Here is a 13,899-nt window from a genome sequence, read left to right as displayed (position 1 = left end):
AGTCACAGACCACTGTGACAATTTTCTGCTGTATTCTGAACCCTCTGCCTCTGTATAATCGTATCTTTAGAAGCTGGGTGCCTGAAGTGGGTCCTTGTCAGCTCTGTGGACAATGTGAATAGTTTCTTATGCAGAAAGACACCTTTTTGCAGAAACAGTCATGTTTTAAAATTACTGTGTGTTATGTGAACAAACAAATGCAAAAAGAGAGAAGGTGGCACCCCAAATATTCAGATGGTAAAAGCCAGAACTGGTCTTTTTTAGTTTAAATAAATTAATTTTCTGTCTCTGGATATCCATAATCTATGTTTTTATTTTGATCAACCTGTGTTAAGCACCAACTGAAAAACAATGAATAACCAATCAACAGGAACACACTGAACCGATTTAACTGCTGCACATATACCAGTCCTTGCAAGTTTCATTGGAAGTTGCTGAGCAAAAATTCAAATACTCCACCTAAAAAATAGCAGGATGTTTAATACTTGGGGAACTAAATTAAGAGCTATAAGCAACCTCTCTAAAGACTCACTATTAAGTCTTTTTACATCAACCCAGTATAGCACAGCTACATATGTACATGCACACGTAAGAAAACGCACTCCCCCAATGCTAAATCAAATAATTACATGGAAACAAAACTCAAAACTTATGTTCATTCTTATTAAAAGGTCACAGATTTATTTCCTCATATATAGTATAATTTATTCTCAATTGTTTTAGGAATGTGGAAAATATTGTGACATGAATTGCAATTTGGGAGCATTAAGAAAGTTAAATGTTCATATTCAGGAAACACCCTTGATCCTTCTTCTGTAGCCAGTGTGCACAGTGCATATATTTTAAAACAACAGATTTAAATATAACTGCATTCCCATTTAACTTACTAGCCAATCTACAGACTGTGACTGGTTCCCAACTTTAAGTAAATAAATTAATACATATGTTGGAAGTTCCCACACCAGATAGTCACACTTGAAATACACTATTTCCTTTCCTAAAGATCCTAAGTTCAGTCAAACAAGGGGAAAAAAATCTCTTGAGGACTGTCCTAGGGTGACGTTATGATGCTTGTATCCCCAGTCGTCTGTTCTGTTGGATATGTTCTGTGCCTTCAAGACTGGCTCTAAAAAGCGAAGTTTTGTTTTGTTATCAGCCTGCTCACTCCCCCACTCTCCCTCTGTGTCGGCGGGACACAGAGACGGGGCAGTGCAGCTTTTGCTTTTTGCTCTTGCTTTTTGCTTTTACTTGTTAGTTAGTTTAGCAAGGCAGTCCGAATTTTCCCTGGACTGTTTTTTTTTTTCCCTTTTCTTGGAACCACTCGAACCTGCTCTGGACTGGGACCTGGGAAACACCAGAAGTTTGCACGTTGTGGCCTGCAGCAGCCATTCCCAGCTCCGGAGGGACCGACTGAAGAGTGACCACTCCCAGGAGAGACTTTCTGAATTTGTAATCTCTTCAGAGCGGTGAAAGAGTCTTGTCATCTGGTATTGTTCATTTTGTGTGCTGGGGGGTGCTGTGCTTGCTAAATAAACAGGTTCTTTCCACTTCTCTCTGAGGAATCCCTCCCGAACTGATTGGGGGGAAGGGCTGTGTGGGTGGGCTTTCTGGAGGGGCCCCCTTTGGAGGTTTTCCCCCAAATTTGTTTATACCGGGACAAGGACCCTCTTATTTTCCCTACTCATAAGTCTGGAAAAAAATATGCTGAAGGAAAATGAGCTCAGAATTGTACATGAGACCTTTTTTGATTGACAATGAATATTTGATGGGTATGTTAATGTTAGGGGTTTTTGGCAGAATTTCTACAGAACCTAACTGTAATACAGAATTTCTTCCTGAAACAGCTTTATTTGAGGGAAGGTGTTGGAAGTGCTCAGTGCCTTTCCAAAATTTGCCCTTTTAGTAGTTTTTAGAGGGTTGGTTGTTTTTTGGGTTTTTGGTTTTGGGGTTTTTTTTGTTTGTTTTTTTTTTTATGTAAGAGATCCATAAATTTGTTAGCAAAGTTTACCACAATTTCAGCAACTTCAGCAATGGGAGTATGACCCATTGTAGGGATCTCATTGACAAAAATAACCCCCCCAAAAAAGAGCAAAAAGTGCTGTCTAATAAGAAAATAAATTAATAAGACATTTCTGAAGTATGGCCATATTTGAACCCTCACATTGTAATTTTGAAAAGTTGTGGACTCCTAAAAAAGTTACAAAAAATATAACAGGATCGGCAAATTTCTGGAGTGTTACCTGACACTCACTCTGTCTTGTCTCCTCCTGTGGATTATTCCACAGTCAGAAACTTTGATCAAGTTCACCTCTTCACTAGTTCTCATGAACTTCAGCTGAAATTTGCTGCTCCAGAATCATAAAGTTGGCCTACAGAGACACAGTTTGGAAAGGCCTGATGGAAACTGGTCCTCATGAACTGAACACTATGAAAAAATAAATGAAATCAATTTTTGCTGTTACCACACTGTGGCATTTGCTATTATTGTACAACTTCATCACCTGCAATATAGAGGGAAGAAAAAAATAAAGTGTTTTTTGCTGGGCAGAGGAAGTGAGTTCGAAGGTAAGAATCAGAGTGTAGGACAAGAAGTGGTAAAAAAATTTAAAACAGTCTTAAGCAAATGGACAAACCTAGATTTCATGCAAAAGAGTGCATTACACAGCCTTCAAGCTACCTGCAGCTTCATCCCAGTTTGATTTGTTTACCATAATTAAAGAAACACTAAAAATTTTAATTTGCTTCAGACAACATGACTGGAATTTCAAAATACATCCAAGTGCACCGTGAGTCAGTTCACAGACAACAACAAGTTGGTGAGTGTCGATCTACTGGAGGATAAGAATGCTCTGCAGAGGGGTTTGGACAGGTTGGATTGATGGCTGAGGGCAGTTGCATGGGGTTCAATAAGGTTCAGAGTGCCAGGTCCTGCACTGGGGTCGCAACAACCCCAGGCAGCACCACAGGGTGAGGGAAGAGTGGCTGGAAAGCTGGCTGGCAGAAAAGGACCTGTGGGCACTGGTGACAGCAGCTGAACATGAGCCAGCAGTGTGCCCAGGTGGCCACGAAGGCCAATGGCATCCTGGCCTGTATCAGCAATAGTGTGGCAAGCAGGACCAGGGCAGGGATCATCCCTCTGTACTCAGCACTGGTGACACTGCCTTGAGTCCTGTGTCCAGTTCTGGTTCCCTAAATTCAGGAAAGAAATTGAGGTGCTGAAGCCTGTCCAGAGAAGGGCAATGAAACTGAGGAAGGGTCTGGAGTACAAATTCTATGAGGAGTGGCTGAGGGAGCTGGGGGTGTTTAGCCCGCAGAAAAGGAGGCTCAGGGGGGCACCTTATTACCCTCTACAACTGCCTGAAAACAGGGTGTAGTGAGGTAGGGATCAGTTTCTTCCCTCAGATAACTAGTGATGGAATGAGGGTTTTTGGGGTCCAGCTAGCTGCCAGGGGCCCCAAGACTGGGTGGGTGCCGTCAGGTCCCCTCCTTGGCATATGTTGCCGCAGAGGGATCCAGCCGTGGCCATGCGCTCTCACAGCCCCGGATGTTTCAAACTGACACAGCCGGACAGAGAGGTCTCGGGAGGCTCCGGTGAAATTCCAACAGGCTTTATTTTCGAGAAGTCCGAGGGTGCCGACGGGGGAGGAAAATGGGGTACAGTTCTGTTGAAGGGTGCCGGAGCTGGGGTGTCGAGCCCCGAACCCGGCTGGGACTTAGGTTTAAAAAGGGGAACGGAGTAGGTGGGCTCGGGGTTGCCCTTTGACCATTAGGACGGGGGTACAGGGGTGGTCTTTTGTGGGGTGACTTGAGTACACCAATCGAAAACCAGGGAGGGGATGGTCTTTCGGATAGAAATCCAATGGGAAGGTGGAGAGCAGGGAACTTTCTAGCACAAAAGTTATGTTTTACATTTGATTGATTGCTTCATCCCAGGGTGTCTCAGCTTCATAATCTTTGCCCCCTCCCCCCACATCAGAATAAAAGGAAATGGGCGTAAATGTGTTTAGATTGGTTATTAGGGAAAAAAATCCTCATGGAAAGGATTGTAAAGCCCTGGAACAGGCTGTCCAGGGAAAAGGTTGAGTTGCCATCCCTGGAGGTATTTAAAAGATGTGTAGATGTGGCACCTGGGCACATGGTTTAGTGGTGGGCTTGGCAGTGCTGGGGTAATGGTTGGACTTGATGATCTTAGAGGTCTTTTCAAACTGAAGCCATTCTGTGATTCTGTATTCTTCTAGCAGTGCATCTTACCCTCTGAGATGTCAACAGAAGAAGAGCTCAGTACACGTTGTGATTTTCTTTCTTCCATAATACTAAGCAAACAAATTAATATGAAAATGTTATTAAAGAAAGATTATGGAGAAAACCAGTTGATAGTTCCAAATCATTAACAAAGTACATATGACAATGCCCCTCTCATTCAAAACTACTCATCATAACAGCCTGAGAAATAATGCAGTCATGGTTTTTCCTCCAACACCAGAAAAGTAGAAAGAATCCTCCTCTGACTTCTGCTGGCTATCCAAACCAATAAGTGAACTAGGTTTCCAAGAGTTTCTCTGGAATGTATATCTGATTAGACAACATTTTATCATGCAAAACTGTGATAAACCATGGCACAGACATAGAGGTGCAGCACATTTGACAGCATTTTGCACCAATTTTTTCTTCCCTGAGTGGTTCTTGGTTCAAAGCTGCCTCAGTTTTCTTGCATGGTAAGAATATACAGAGTTGTCAAGCAGCAGCTGACTTGCCATACAAACTACTTCCTTCTATACTCAACTGTGTACACCCAGTTCATTTCTGAACATCTCTGGGAGGAATTACTCTAGAATTGTTGCTGGGAAGCCTAATGGAGCTTCAGAGAACTGACTCCATCAGTTTAGAAAATCAGAACAGAACACAAAAAACCCCACCCAAAAATATGCAAATAGAAAGCTCCTTCAATTCACATAAACTTCATCTGATGTCTGTGGGACAAAATGATTTTGGCTTAGAGCTTATTCAAAAGTTAACAGTAACATAAAAACATTGAACTGTTTGAGAAAACATAACACTTGTTCACTCCATCCAGTCCAACATAAATAGAAATAAATGCTTTAAGATATGAAGGGCCTTTGCATTTGGATGGAGTAGAAAGGCTTTCACATAATATGGTATGCTGAGAATTAAAGCTTCAGTAGTTCAGCCTGCCTTTTCTTGTTGCAAGTGCACAAATGACAGATGCTGGAAGAGTTCATGTTCTTTTGTAAAATAAACAACATTGAACAGAGCACTCACAGAAATAAAACATCAAGTTCTCTATACTTTTAAAAGTTTGTAACACTGAGTTTGGACACAGAGATTGCACTATAATCAGTTTGATAAAGAGTCTAAAAGTATTCTAGTGCAAAAGAGCCACATTGTTAGAATGGCATAAGTCTACATATCTCCCAGAGGAGAATGTAGGGTCTGTACTAGACACATTACTCTCCTTCTCTGGCAGTGGAAGCACACTGTTATTAAAAAGATAATTATGGATGCCTCACCTCCCTGACACTAATATAACTGGCCTGAACTAGGAGAAAAATTCTGTGAAAGAACATGAAATGTTCTTTCCTTTTACCGATGTTCCTCTTAATATGTTGACCAAAGGGAGATTGGAGATGAAGCATACTGGAAAATCCTTTCTGCAGGTTGGTTTCTAGGTTGCCACTGAAGTCTCTCAAAGAGACAAACACAAGTGAAAAACAAGCTTACTAGTATCATCTTAAATGCAAAAGGTCTAAGTTAAGTAAGTGGTGAACTTACTCTCCTGTCATTGGTCTAGCATTACTGAATGCATTAATGAAGGCTACTTAAAGCTTTGGATAGATTAAATTAAAATAGTAATCACTGATCTAACTCCTCCACCTATATGAAAAGGATGAGAATGTATCCATTACGTAATATGAGACAAGTTTATACAACCAAAGAAATTGTTATGAACTTAGAGTTGTCTGAATTTCTAGAGTTCGGAAAAGGCCTTTGTCCAGAATATAATACATAGAAATGACTATTTTCTATTCAGTGTTTCAAGGTAATATTTTGAATGGTCACTAGAAAAGAGGGTTTCTTTCCAGATGAAATGCCATGGCAAAAAAAGAGACCAAAGTATTAATTTGAGAATGCATGCAGAAATGCTGATGTGTCATTAAGCATTTCTTTCTTTATTCCTTCTCTCCTCCTGGTGAACATGGTGGCAAGCAAATTTCTTACTCAATAATAAAACTCAAACAACTTGAAGTCTGAAGAGTGCTGAAATTTACTTAAGTGTTTTATGTGCTCACCAACATCAGAAAAAACTTTTCATCCACACCAGAACTTTTGCTGTAGCTGCTGCCCAGTAGCAATGATTTCAAAGATCAGATACAAGCTGGGCAGAAAACTCATGTCTTCTTCATCATATTGCTAAGATGAACTCAGAGAATTTTTTTCCATAATTGACTTCTCTTTTAGAAGCTTACCAAAGTACTTTGTTCTTAAAAAAATAGGAGGGTGGGGGAGGGCAGGAAGAAAACTAAAATAGGGGGAAAAAACCCTGTAGGGGTCCTTCACTTCCATGAACTTAGCCAGCCTATGGTTCTTGGGAATAGGTTAACATTGTTTAATGTCTACACTAAAAGAGAGCAATGGAAACACTGAACTGTGAACCAAAATCAGTAACTTGCAACTTAACTTAATGCAACTTAATATATAATAAAAAAAATGGGACTGATGAAAGGTCTGCAAATGGCATTGAGCTGACAGGCTCTTTGCTGAACACTCCATAGGCCATGCTCTGATCTATTACAACAAAGTAAGAAGATTGAAATAGAATGAAGAATTGAAAAGCAACTGTACCAAAATCTGTGAGCACTGCCAACCATGTCTCTGCTCAAGCTCCTATTTTTCCACAGTACAACTGAGAGCAGAAGCTGCCTGGCTTCCTTCATAACACATTCTCAGGAGTTAGAGTAAAAAAAATACTGTGTCCCCCAGCACTAAAATTTTAGGCAATTTGAAGAAAATGAGGGATGTTGCTACAAGACCTATTTTTGCCCGCAGTAAATATGCAATAGAACTATGTTTTCCCCAGTCCTAAAGAAAAAAATTGTAATGATGTTTGGAATCAAATTCCTATTAGTGATTTTATCATAATATTAGGCAGTTTGACCATTAATGAAGATTAAAAGTTTATTTCTGCCTTTATACAGCCTTTTTTTTGTGTGCTGAAGGGAAAATAATTTATAAATTATGTAACCAGGATATCAAATTAGTCTATTATTTCAAAAATTATTAATTGTGTAGTTAGGAAGTGAGCAGTATCTGTGAGATAAGGCATAAGACCCAAGCAGTAGAGATGGATGAGAAAACATGAACATTTTTATTCAGGTTCTGTTTCATTCCCTTTTTAACTTCAGTGTCACTGGGCAAGTATTTCCTTTGATCATAAATTTATTTTCCTAAGGATGCTATCTTTCATTTGAAACAGAGCGCAAATTATCTTTCTAAAATAATTTTTAAAAAACCTACACAATCTTTTGGCAGAAAGTTTTCAAAGAATATACATATCTTACAGACAAAATGTGTGCCACTTGGTTTCATTACATAAAATTTCAGGAAGCTTATATAAAATATTAAAAATACACACACAGAATGCATAATACTGCCACCAAGCACATTCTGGTGGAACGGAAGACAAGTTTTATTTAATCCTCAATCGTGTGTTAAAAGGTTATGACTTCCATGTTTTATCTTGGTTACTTCTCAGAAATGGACAAACACTAGGTTTGAATGCAGAGACAATTTATCAGGTTTGATCATCATCTGGGCCAATGTCCCAATCTCTGAAATACCGATGAACTGACACCCATCTAATCTGAACTCCTGTACAATATCACCTGAGTGGGAACTCAGTATTTTTGTACAATGACATAGCAATACAGCATCATTAGGAATATTAGAAGATCTTTAATGGAATCAATTCCTGCTTGAATTACACTGGTTATTACACTGGTGGGTGTAACAGAATCAGCACAGTCAAGACATACAAAATGGCATTAGTTACAGTTACAGTACAGTCTGTATCAATTCTTTTTCTTTTTTCAATTCAGCCTCTATCAGGTGACTGCTAAAGAATCAACCTTGTAATACTGTAGTAAAACATTGTTTGAGGTAGACGTGCTTCCTCCACACACCGTAAGGCCACGGGTGTATGCTCATCTACAATGCAAGATCTGCATTTTCAAAATGTGTCCTGATTTTTGTATCCTACACTGGATGGCACACAGTGGTTTTGTAGCCAGACCACCCCACTGGCACTAATCTACAGATACAAATGTGAAAGGCAATATCAGACAGATTCTCAGTATCATGCAGAGAAAACTTTGAGAACTGTTCACTCTCTCCCATTACTCTCCCCTCTAAGTTTATGAATCTACTATTTAAAAAAGAAACCCACCAGCTAACAATACTCTATAAAGACTGCAATACTTTCACATCTAATTCTTTAAAAGGCAAACTTGCTGGAAAGACTTTGAATAAAACTTACAATGATGGGAAGCATGACAGAAGACAGAACTTGCCTGAAACCACAGGTTAATAAAATATACCACTGGTGAAATGGAGACATTGTTGGTGTCTGTGGTCCTACAGTCCTACAGTCAAATAAGATGAAAAGAAGAATATATTTACAAGAGGTTTGTATGGGATAACAGAAAAGTACCTGTAGGCTGTTCAGCATAATTTTATATTAACAACCACCAAAAAAAAAAAAAAACTGAAATGTTTTCCTCTTTCCTGAATCATGAATTTTTTACATTTATAGCTGAAATTTGGAAGTGTTAACTTTTACCTCGCAAGGCAGCTATTGCCTTTGTTATCCCACTTTATGTTAGGAGGCCTCCTTCTCATACTTTTTGGGTTGTGTTTAAAAACAACATTGACTCCTTTACCTTGATAGCTAATCTTCTGCCATCACCATGCTATCCAGCTGTCTGGGGACACCCCTCCTTTGACAATATTGTCAAACAGCAAGTAGCCACCTACCCGAGCTACTGCTGTGATGCTACATAAACAGTCATTTATCTCCAGAGGTTCAACCTCCCAATCTATCCATGGTTATTCTTTCCACCACCAATACTTTAGCTCACATTATTTTAGCTCTGTCACATTCAGGGCAAACTGGGGGTAATCAATTCCTTTATGGAACAAATGTAGGAATTTTCATTTATCTCCTTTTAAAAGACCTAGAGTGAAATGCATGCCACTTGTACAGCTATAGTTTTCACCTGTCTCTTAAGGATGATGCTACCTCTGTTATTGATTGCTCTTTTGCCATATATTTTGTATGCCAGAACTAATTTAATTTAATAGAAGACTCTACTACTAAACAAATTGACAGAAGACTCATTGAAAAGAAAATGTGCATCATTCTCAAAAGTGTCATGAACCATCTATCCAAGTTTGAGTACTTCATTAAATTGATTCTGTTACTAGCAGTTCTGTTCTGCACTGTGTATAGACCTACCCTCAAATAAAGCAAGTACCTGATACAGATTTTGGAAAGGACAGGCTGCCTCAAACAATTCTTTCAAGTTCATAGCAAACCAATCTAGATATTTTGAGGCAAAAATTGAGTAAGTGGGCTAGAGCGCTGGAGAGTCTTATTGAAAAAGTAGCTTTATTTTTAAAAGGCAGATGGAAACGGAAAGTTTCGACATCACTCCTGGTCACAGGAATATGACAACCTTTCCTGCCATGTGTCCACATTGAATTTACTGTCCAGCCTGGCAGTGTGCCCTGAAATCCAGTTGATCATATGATGACATAATTCAAGTTTCCCACAGATATTTTGGTAAACTTTCATCTACTAAAAGTCTTATTAGGGAAGATAATTGTTGCAGTGACCAGAAACACATGGGTCCTGGGACAGGGCAGCCATGGGTGTGTTTACAGATTGGGGAACAAGAGGCTGGAAAGCAGTCCTGTGGAAAGGGACCTGGGGGTCCTGGTCAATGGAAAAGTTAAAATCTGAGTTAGCAGTGCCCTGGCAGCCAGGAGGGACAGCCCTGTCCTGGAGGGCATCAGGCCGAGCATCATAGCCAGGCAGGGGAGGGGATTGTTCCACTCTGCTCTGAGCTGGGGCAGCCTTGCTTCCAGTGCTGGGGGCAGTTCTGGGTGCCACAATGTAAGAAGGATATGAACCTGTGAGAGAGCTTCCAGGGGAGGGTATGAAGATGGTGAAGAGCCTTGAGGGGATGCCATATGAGGAGTGGCTGAGGTCATTTGGTCTGTTCAGCCTGGAGAAGATTGAGGGGAGTTTTCCAACAAGTGGATATGCAGGGGAAGGAACCAGTCTCCTCTCTGTGGTGTCCAGTAACAGGACTCGAGGGAATGGCCTGAAGTTGTGTCAGGGGAGGTTTAGGTTGGATATTAGGAACAGGTTCTTCACCCAGAGGGTGGTTGGGCACTGGAACAGGCTCCCCAGAGAGGCAGTCACAGCACCAAGCCTGGCAGAGTTCAGAAAGTGTTGGACAAGGCTCTTGGGCACAGGGTGTGATTCTTGTAATGCCCTGTGCAGAGACAGGAGTTGGTCTTTGGTGATCCTTGTGAGTCCCTTCCAATTCAGAGAATTAATAATTCTATGAAGTCTCTGCATAATGTTGTAACCTCATCAGATAATCTTCCATATAATTTCATCATGATGGTGCTTTAATAAATATTAATATAGGTCTAATACTTTTTATCCATATTATACATTGGTATTTAACACTTGTAAAGTGCTTTAGGATTCCCCAAAGGAAGGAATTAAAGAAAACCTTTAATTCTTTTCTTCTAGAAGTATAAAAAGGTAAGGCTATCCTTGAGTCTGCAGTACTGTAGGATATGTGATCAGTGTGATAGGGGGACCAGGAAAATGTTAAAGATAGTCTCTGAAAATGTTAGGCTTTGTGTTTTGCCAGATCATTGCACCTGCGTAAGCAGTATGGTAAATGATGTAATTGTTAGATGTGATGATTGTTTAGTAATTAAATATAATTATTGTATAATCATACGAAGAATCATGAGAAACTATGTTAGAAATTTCAGGGGGGTCACAAGGAGCCATGCTTGACTGAAATCTATGTATACAATAGAACAATATAAGTTTAATAATTAACATGAAAGTTATATAACGATAGAATATAAAAACATGTTCATCCCGAACCCGTATCGGAGTCAGATTTGGGTTGGTAACCCCTGACATCCAGAGCTCTTCAATAAAAGCACCTACATATAATCATTCTTGTGATTATGTGTTTCTGAACGCTAACATTTTGGCGACCCAGATGGGACCCTGTGAGTGCTGCTGAGCGATTTCGCGACTTGATCATGCTCCAAGCTGGCACCGAGGGATTCTCGGGGGGCTCATCGGCCGCGACCCTCCTCTGCTGTTCACAATGTCCCCGGGAGAGAGGTAAGGTGCTTTTACTTTGGTTTGGTTGCCTGCCAATAAGATGCAGCGAAAGCTATGCTTGGTTGGGCTAAAGGAATTCCTGGTGGTATCACCTAGGCACCGTTCCGTAAGACAATCATGAAAAGCGTTGCAGGTTCAGCATTGGTGGCGTATTTTTGGATGGAGAAGTTCAAAGGGATTTTGGGCTGCAATGCCTCCTTTCTGCAAACTTCTCCTTTGGGGTGCTTATTAGCACATTGGAAACAGGGTAATTTTGGGGAAGAATTACGTAAGGCTAAGTTGATTGATTATCGTAATGCATGGTGGCCAGAATACGTCTTGGAGAATGGCGAAAAATGGCCAAAGTACGGGACTCTGCAATAAAACACCATTTCACAGTTAATGTCGTTTTTTAAGCAAGAAGGAAATGTTAATTTGTTTTTCTATTTGCAGGGAAAGTCAGAATGGCAGGATGAATGTGGATTAATGGTGGTTAGAGCATCTGCAAGTGGTAAATGTGGGGTTTGTGAGAAACGTTGACTAGAACACTTAGCATTGAAAGAAAGTCTGAGTAGGGAAAATTATACAGATATTGATTTACAGGTAGCTCCAATAAGACCAAGAGAACCTAGCCCTATCTCACCTACTTCACCTGTCCCTATCCCACCGTCTGCCCCTACCTCACCTAATCCTGAACCTGTCTCATCTAATACACCCTTCTCTCTTTATCCTCCTTTCTCACCATCACCTGATCCCTCTTCCTTGGAAGATGAGCAAAACCTAACTGTGATAGAAAGGAGGGGGAGGGATGCAAGTGAAAAAGATAGCAATAGTAATGAATCAGCACCACCGGTATCCCACAGAACTCGAAGTCGGTCAAAGCTTGCCCCGGTCGTGGGCAGACAAAAGCGAACTGTGATTGCCCCCTTGCAACAGGGTGTAGGAGTGGAAGGCCTAGTGTTTGTAAAAGTGCCTTTTTCTCCTGTAGATTTAGTTATTTGGAAACAATCAGCCGGAACTTATAGAGAAAATCCTGATAAGGTGGCACGAGTAGTAAAAATGGTTATAAAAACTCAGAATCCTGACTGGGATAACATACAAGTAATTTTAGATACTTTGATGGATTCTACTGAGAAAGAGATGGTACGTAAGGCAGCCAAAGAAAGGGCAAGGGAGGATATCAGAAACGGGCTCGTAACAGGAACTTTAGATGAAAATTTCCCAATTGAGGATCCAAAATGGGACCCTAATTTATCTTGGGGTATGAGGAAACTACAGAGATATCAGGAGTGGATCCAAATAGGAGTTCAGAATGCTGTGCCCAAAACTATGAATTGGTCTAAACTATATGAGGTTCGACAGGAAAAGAAAGAATCTCCCACTGAATTTTTGGAGAGGCTTAAGAAGGTAGCAAGGAAATATACAGATCTCCAAATAGACACAGAACAAGAAAAGGTTCAGCTCGCTCTCATATTCTTGGGCCAGTCACAGGACGATATCAGGAGGAAATTGCAAAAATTAGAAGGGGAGGAATTAAGGAATTTGGATAAACTACTTGAGGTAGCCTGGAAGGTATATATAATCACGAAAGAGAAGATAGTAAAAGGCAGCAGCAAAATCTTTTGGCAGTAATACAAGGAAAGGGGAACCCAAATTTCAGGGGACGTGGCAGAGGTAGTCGTAGTAGAAGACCAGTTATGCAAGGGTTAAGCCTAAATCAATGTGCGTATTGCAAACAGGAGGGGCATTGGAAGAGAGAGTGCCCAAGCAACTTGAACAACCGGTTTCACCAGGGCAATCAGTTCCAGCAGGAAAACGTTGCCAAGGCGATGGTCTTAGGCGAATATAACAGCTGACTGGATGTGGAACCTGTAAAACAGGTTCAAGAACCTGTCATAAATATACAGTTAGGGCATAAGGAGGTCAAATTTCTAGTAGATACCGGAGCTACATATTCTGTGCTAAATGATCTGCAAGGACAAACTGGGGACAAGCAAACAACAATAGTTGGGGCTACAGGGAAAGAGGAAAAATGGCCATTCTTGCAACCCCTAGATTTGTGTTTAGGGAACAAGGTTTTAACACACGAGTTCCTATATGTACCTGAGTGTCCAATTCTGCTTTTAGGGAGGGATTTGCTAGCGAAACTTGATGCGGTAATAACCTTTGAAAATGGGGAACTTATAATGAAAATACCTGAATCAAAGACGGGACAGATTTTAATGATCAAAGAAAAACCTGTTCCCTCTATCCCTAGGGAGGTAGAAGATGCAGTGATTCCCTCTGTATGGGAAACGGATATACCAGGGAAATCTAAATTGGCACAACCAGTGCATGCAGAGTTTAAAGAAGGGGCAAGGGCTGTACAAGTCAAACAGTATCCCATAAAACCAGAAGCACAACAAGGAATACTAAAGATTATTGGTAAGTTCTTGAAATACCGAATTCTAGAAGAATGTGAA

At 40.5% G+C, this 13,899-nt stretch overlaps 1 protein-coding gene across 3 annotated transcripts in view; it reads right to left on the bottom strand.

The window, feature by feature from the left end:
- Nucleotides 1-13,899, bottom strand: part of ST3GAL6 (ST3 beta-galactoside alpha-2,3-sialyltransferase 6) — a 319,252-nt gene that overhangs the window by 166,597 nt on the left and 138,756 nt on the right. Inside the window, exon 12 of one of the 3 annotated variants that reach the window (XM_054518143.1) lies at nucleotides 4,252-4,313. The exons of 1 other annotated variant lie outside the window; for it this stretch is intronic. In XM_054518143.1, coding sequence (XP_054374118.1) covers nucleotides 4,263-4,313 — 51 coding nt within the window. In that variant the 3' untranslated portion in view covers nucleotides 4,252-4,262. Of the gene's footprint in view, nucleotides 1-3,592; nucleotides 4,314-13,899 lie in introns of those variants that run through there. One more of the 3 variants, XM_036383684.2, reaches the window with a different exon arrangement.

This window comes from Molothrus ater, chromosome 2 (genome assembly GCF_012460135.2).
Source record: "Molothrus ater isolate BHLD 08-10-18 breed brown headed cowbird chromosome 2, BPBGC_Mater_1.1, whole genome shotgun sequence".
Taxonomy (NCBI): Eukaryota; Metazoa; Chordata; class Aves; order Passeriformes; family Icteridae; genus Molothrus; species Molothrus ater.
Note: the sequence above shows the minus strand (reverse complement) of the source record. Positions and strands in the feature narration are given on the sequence as shown.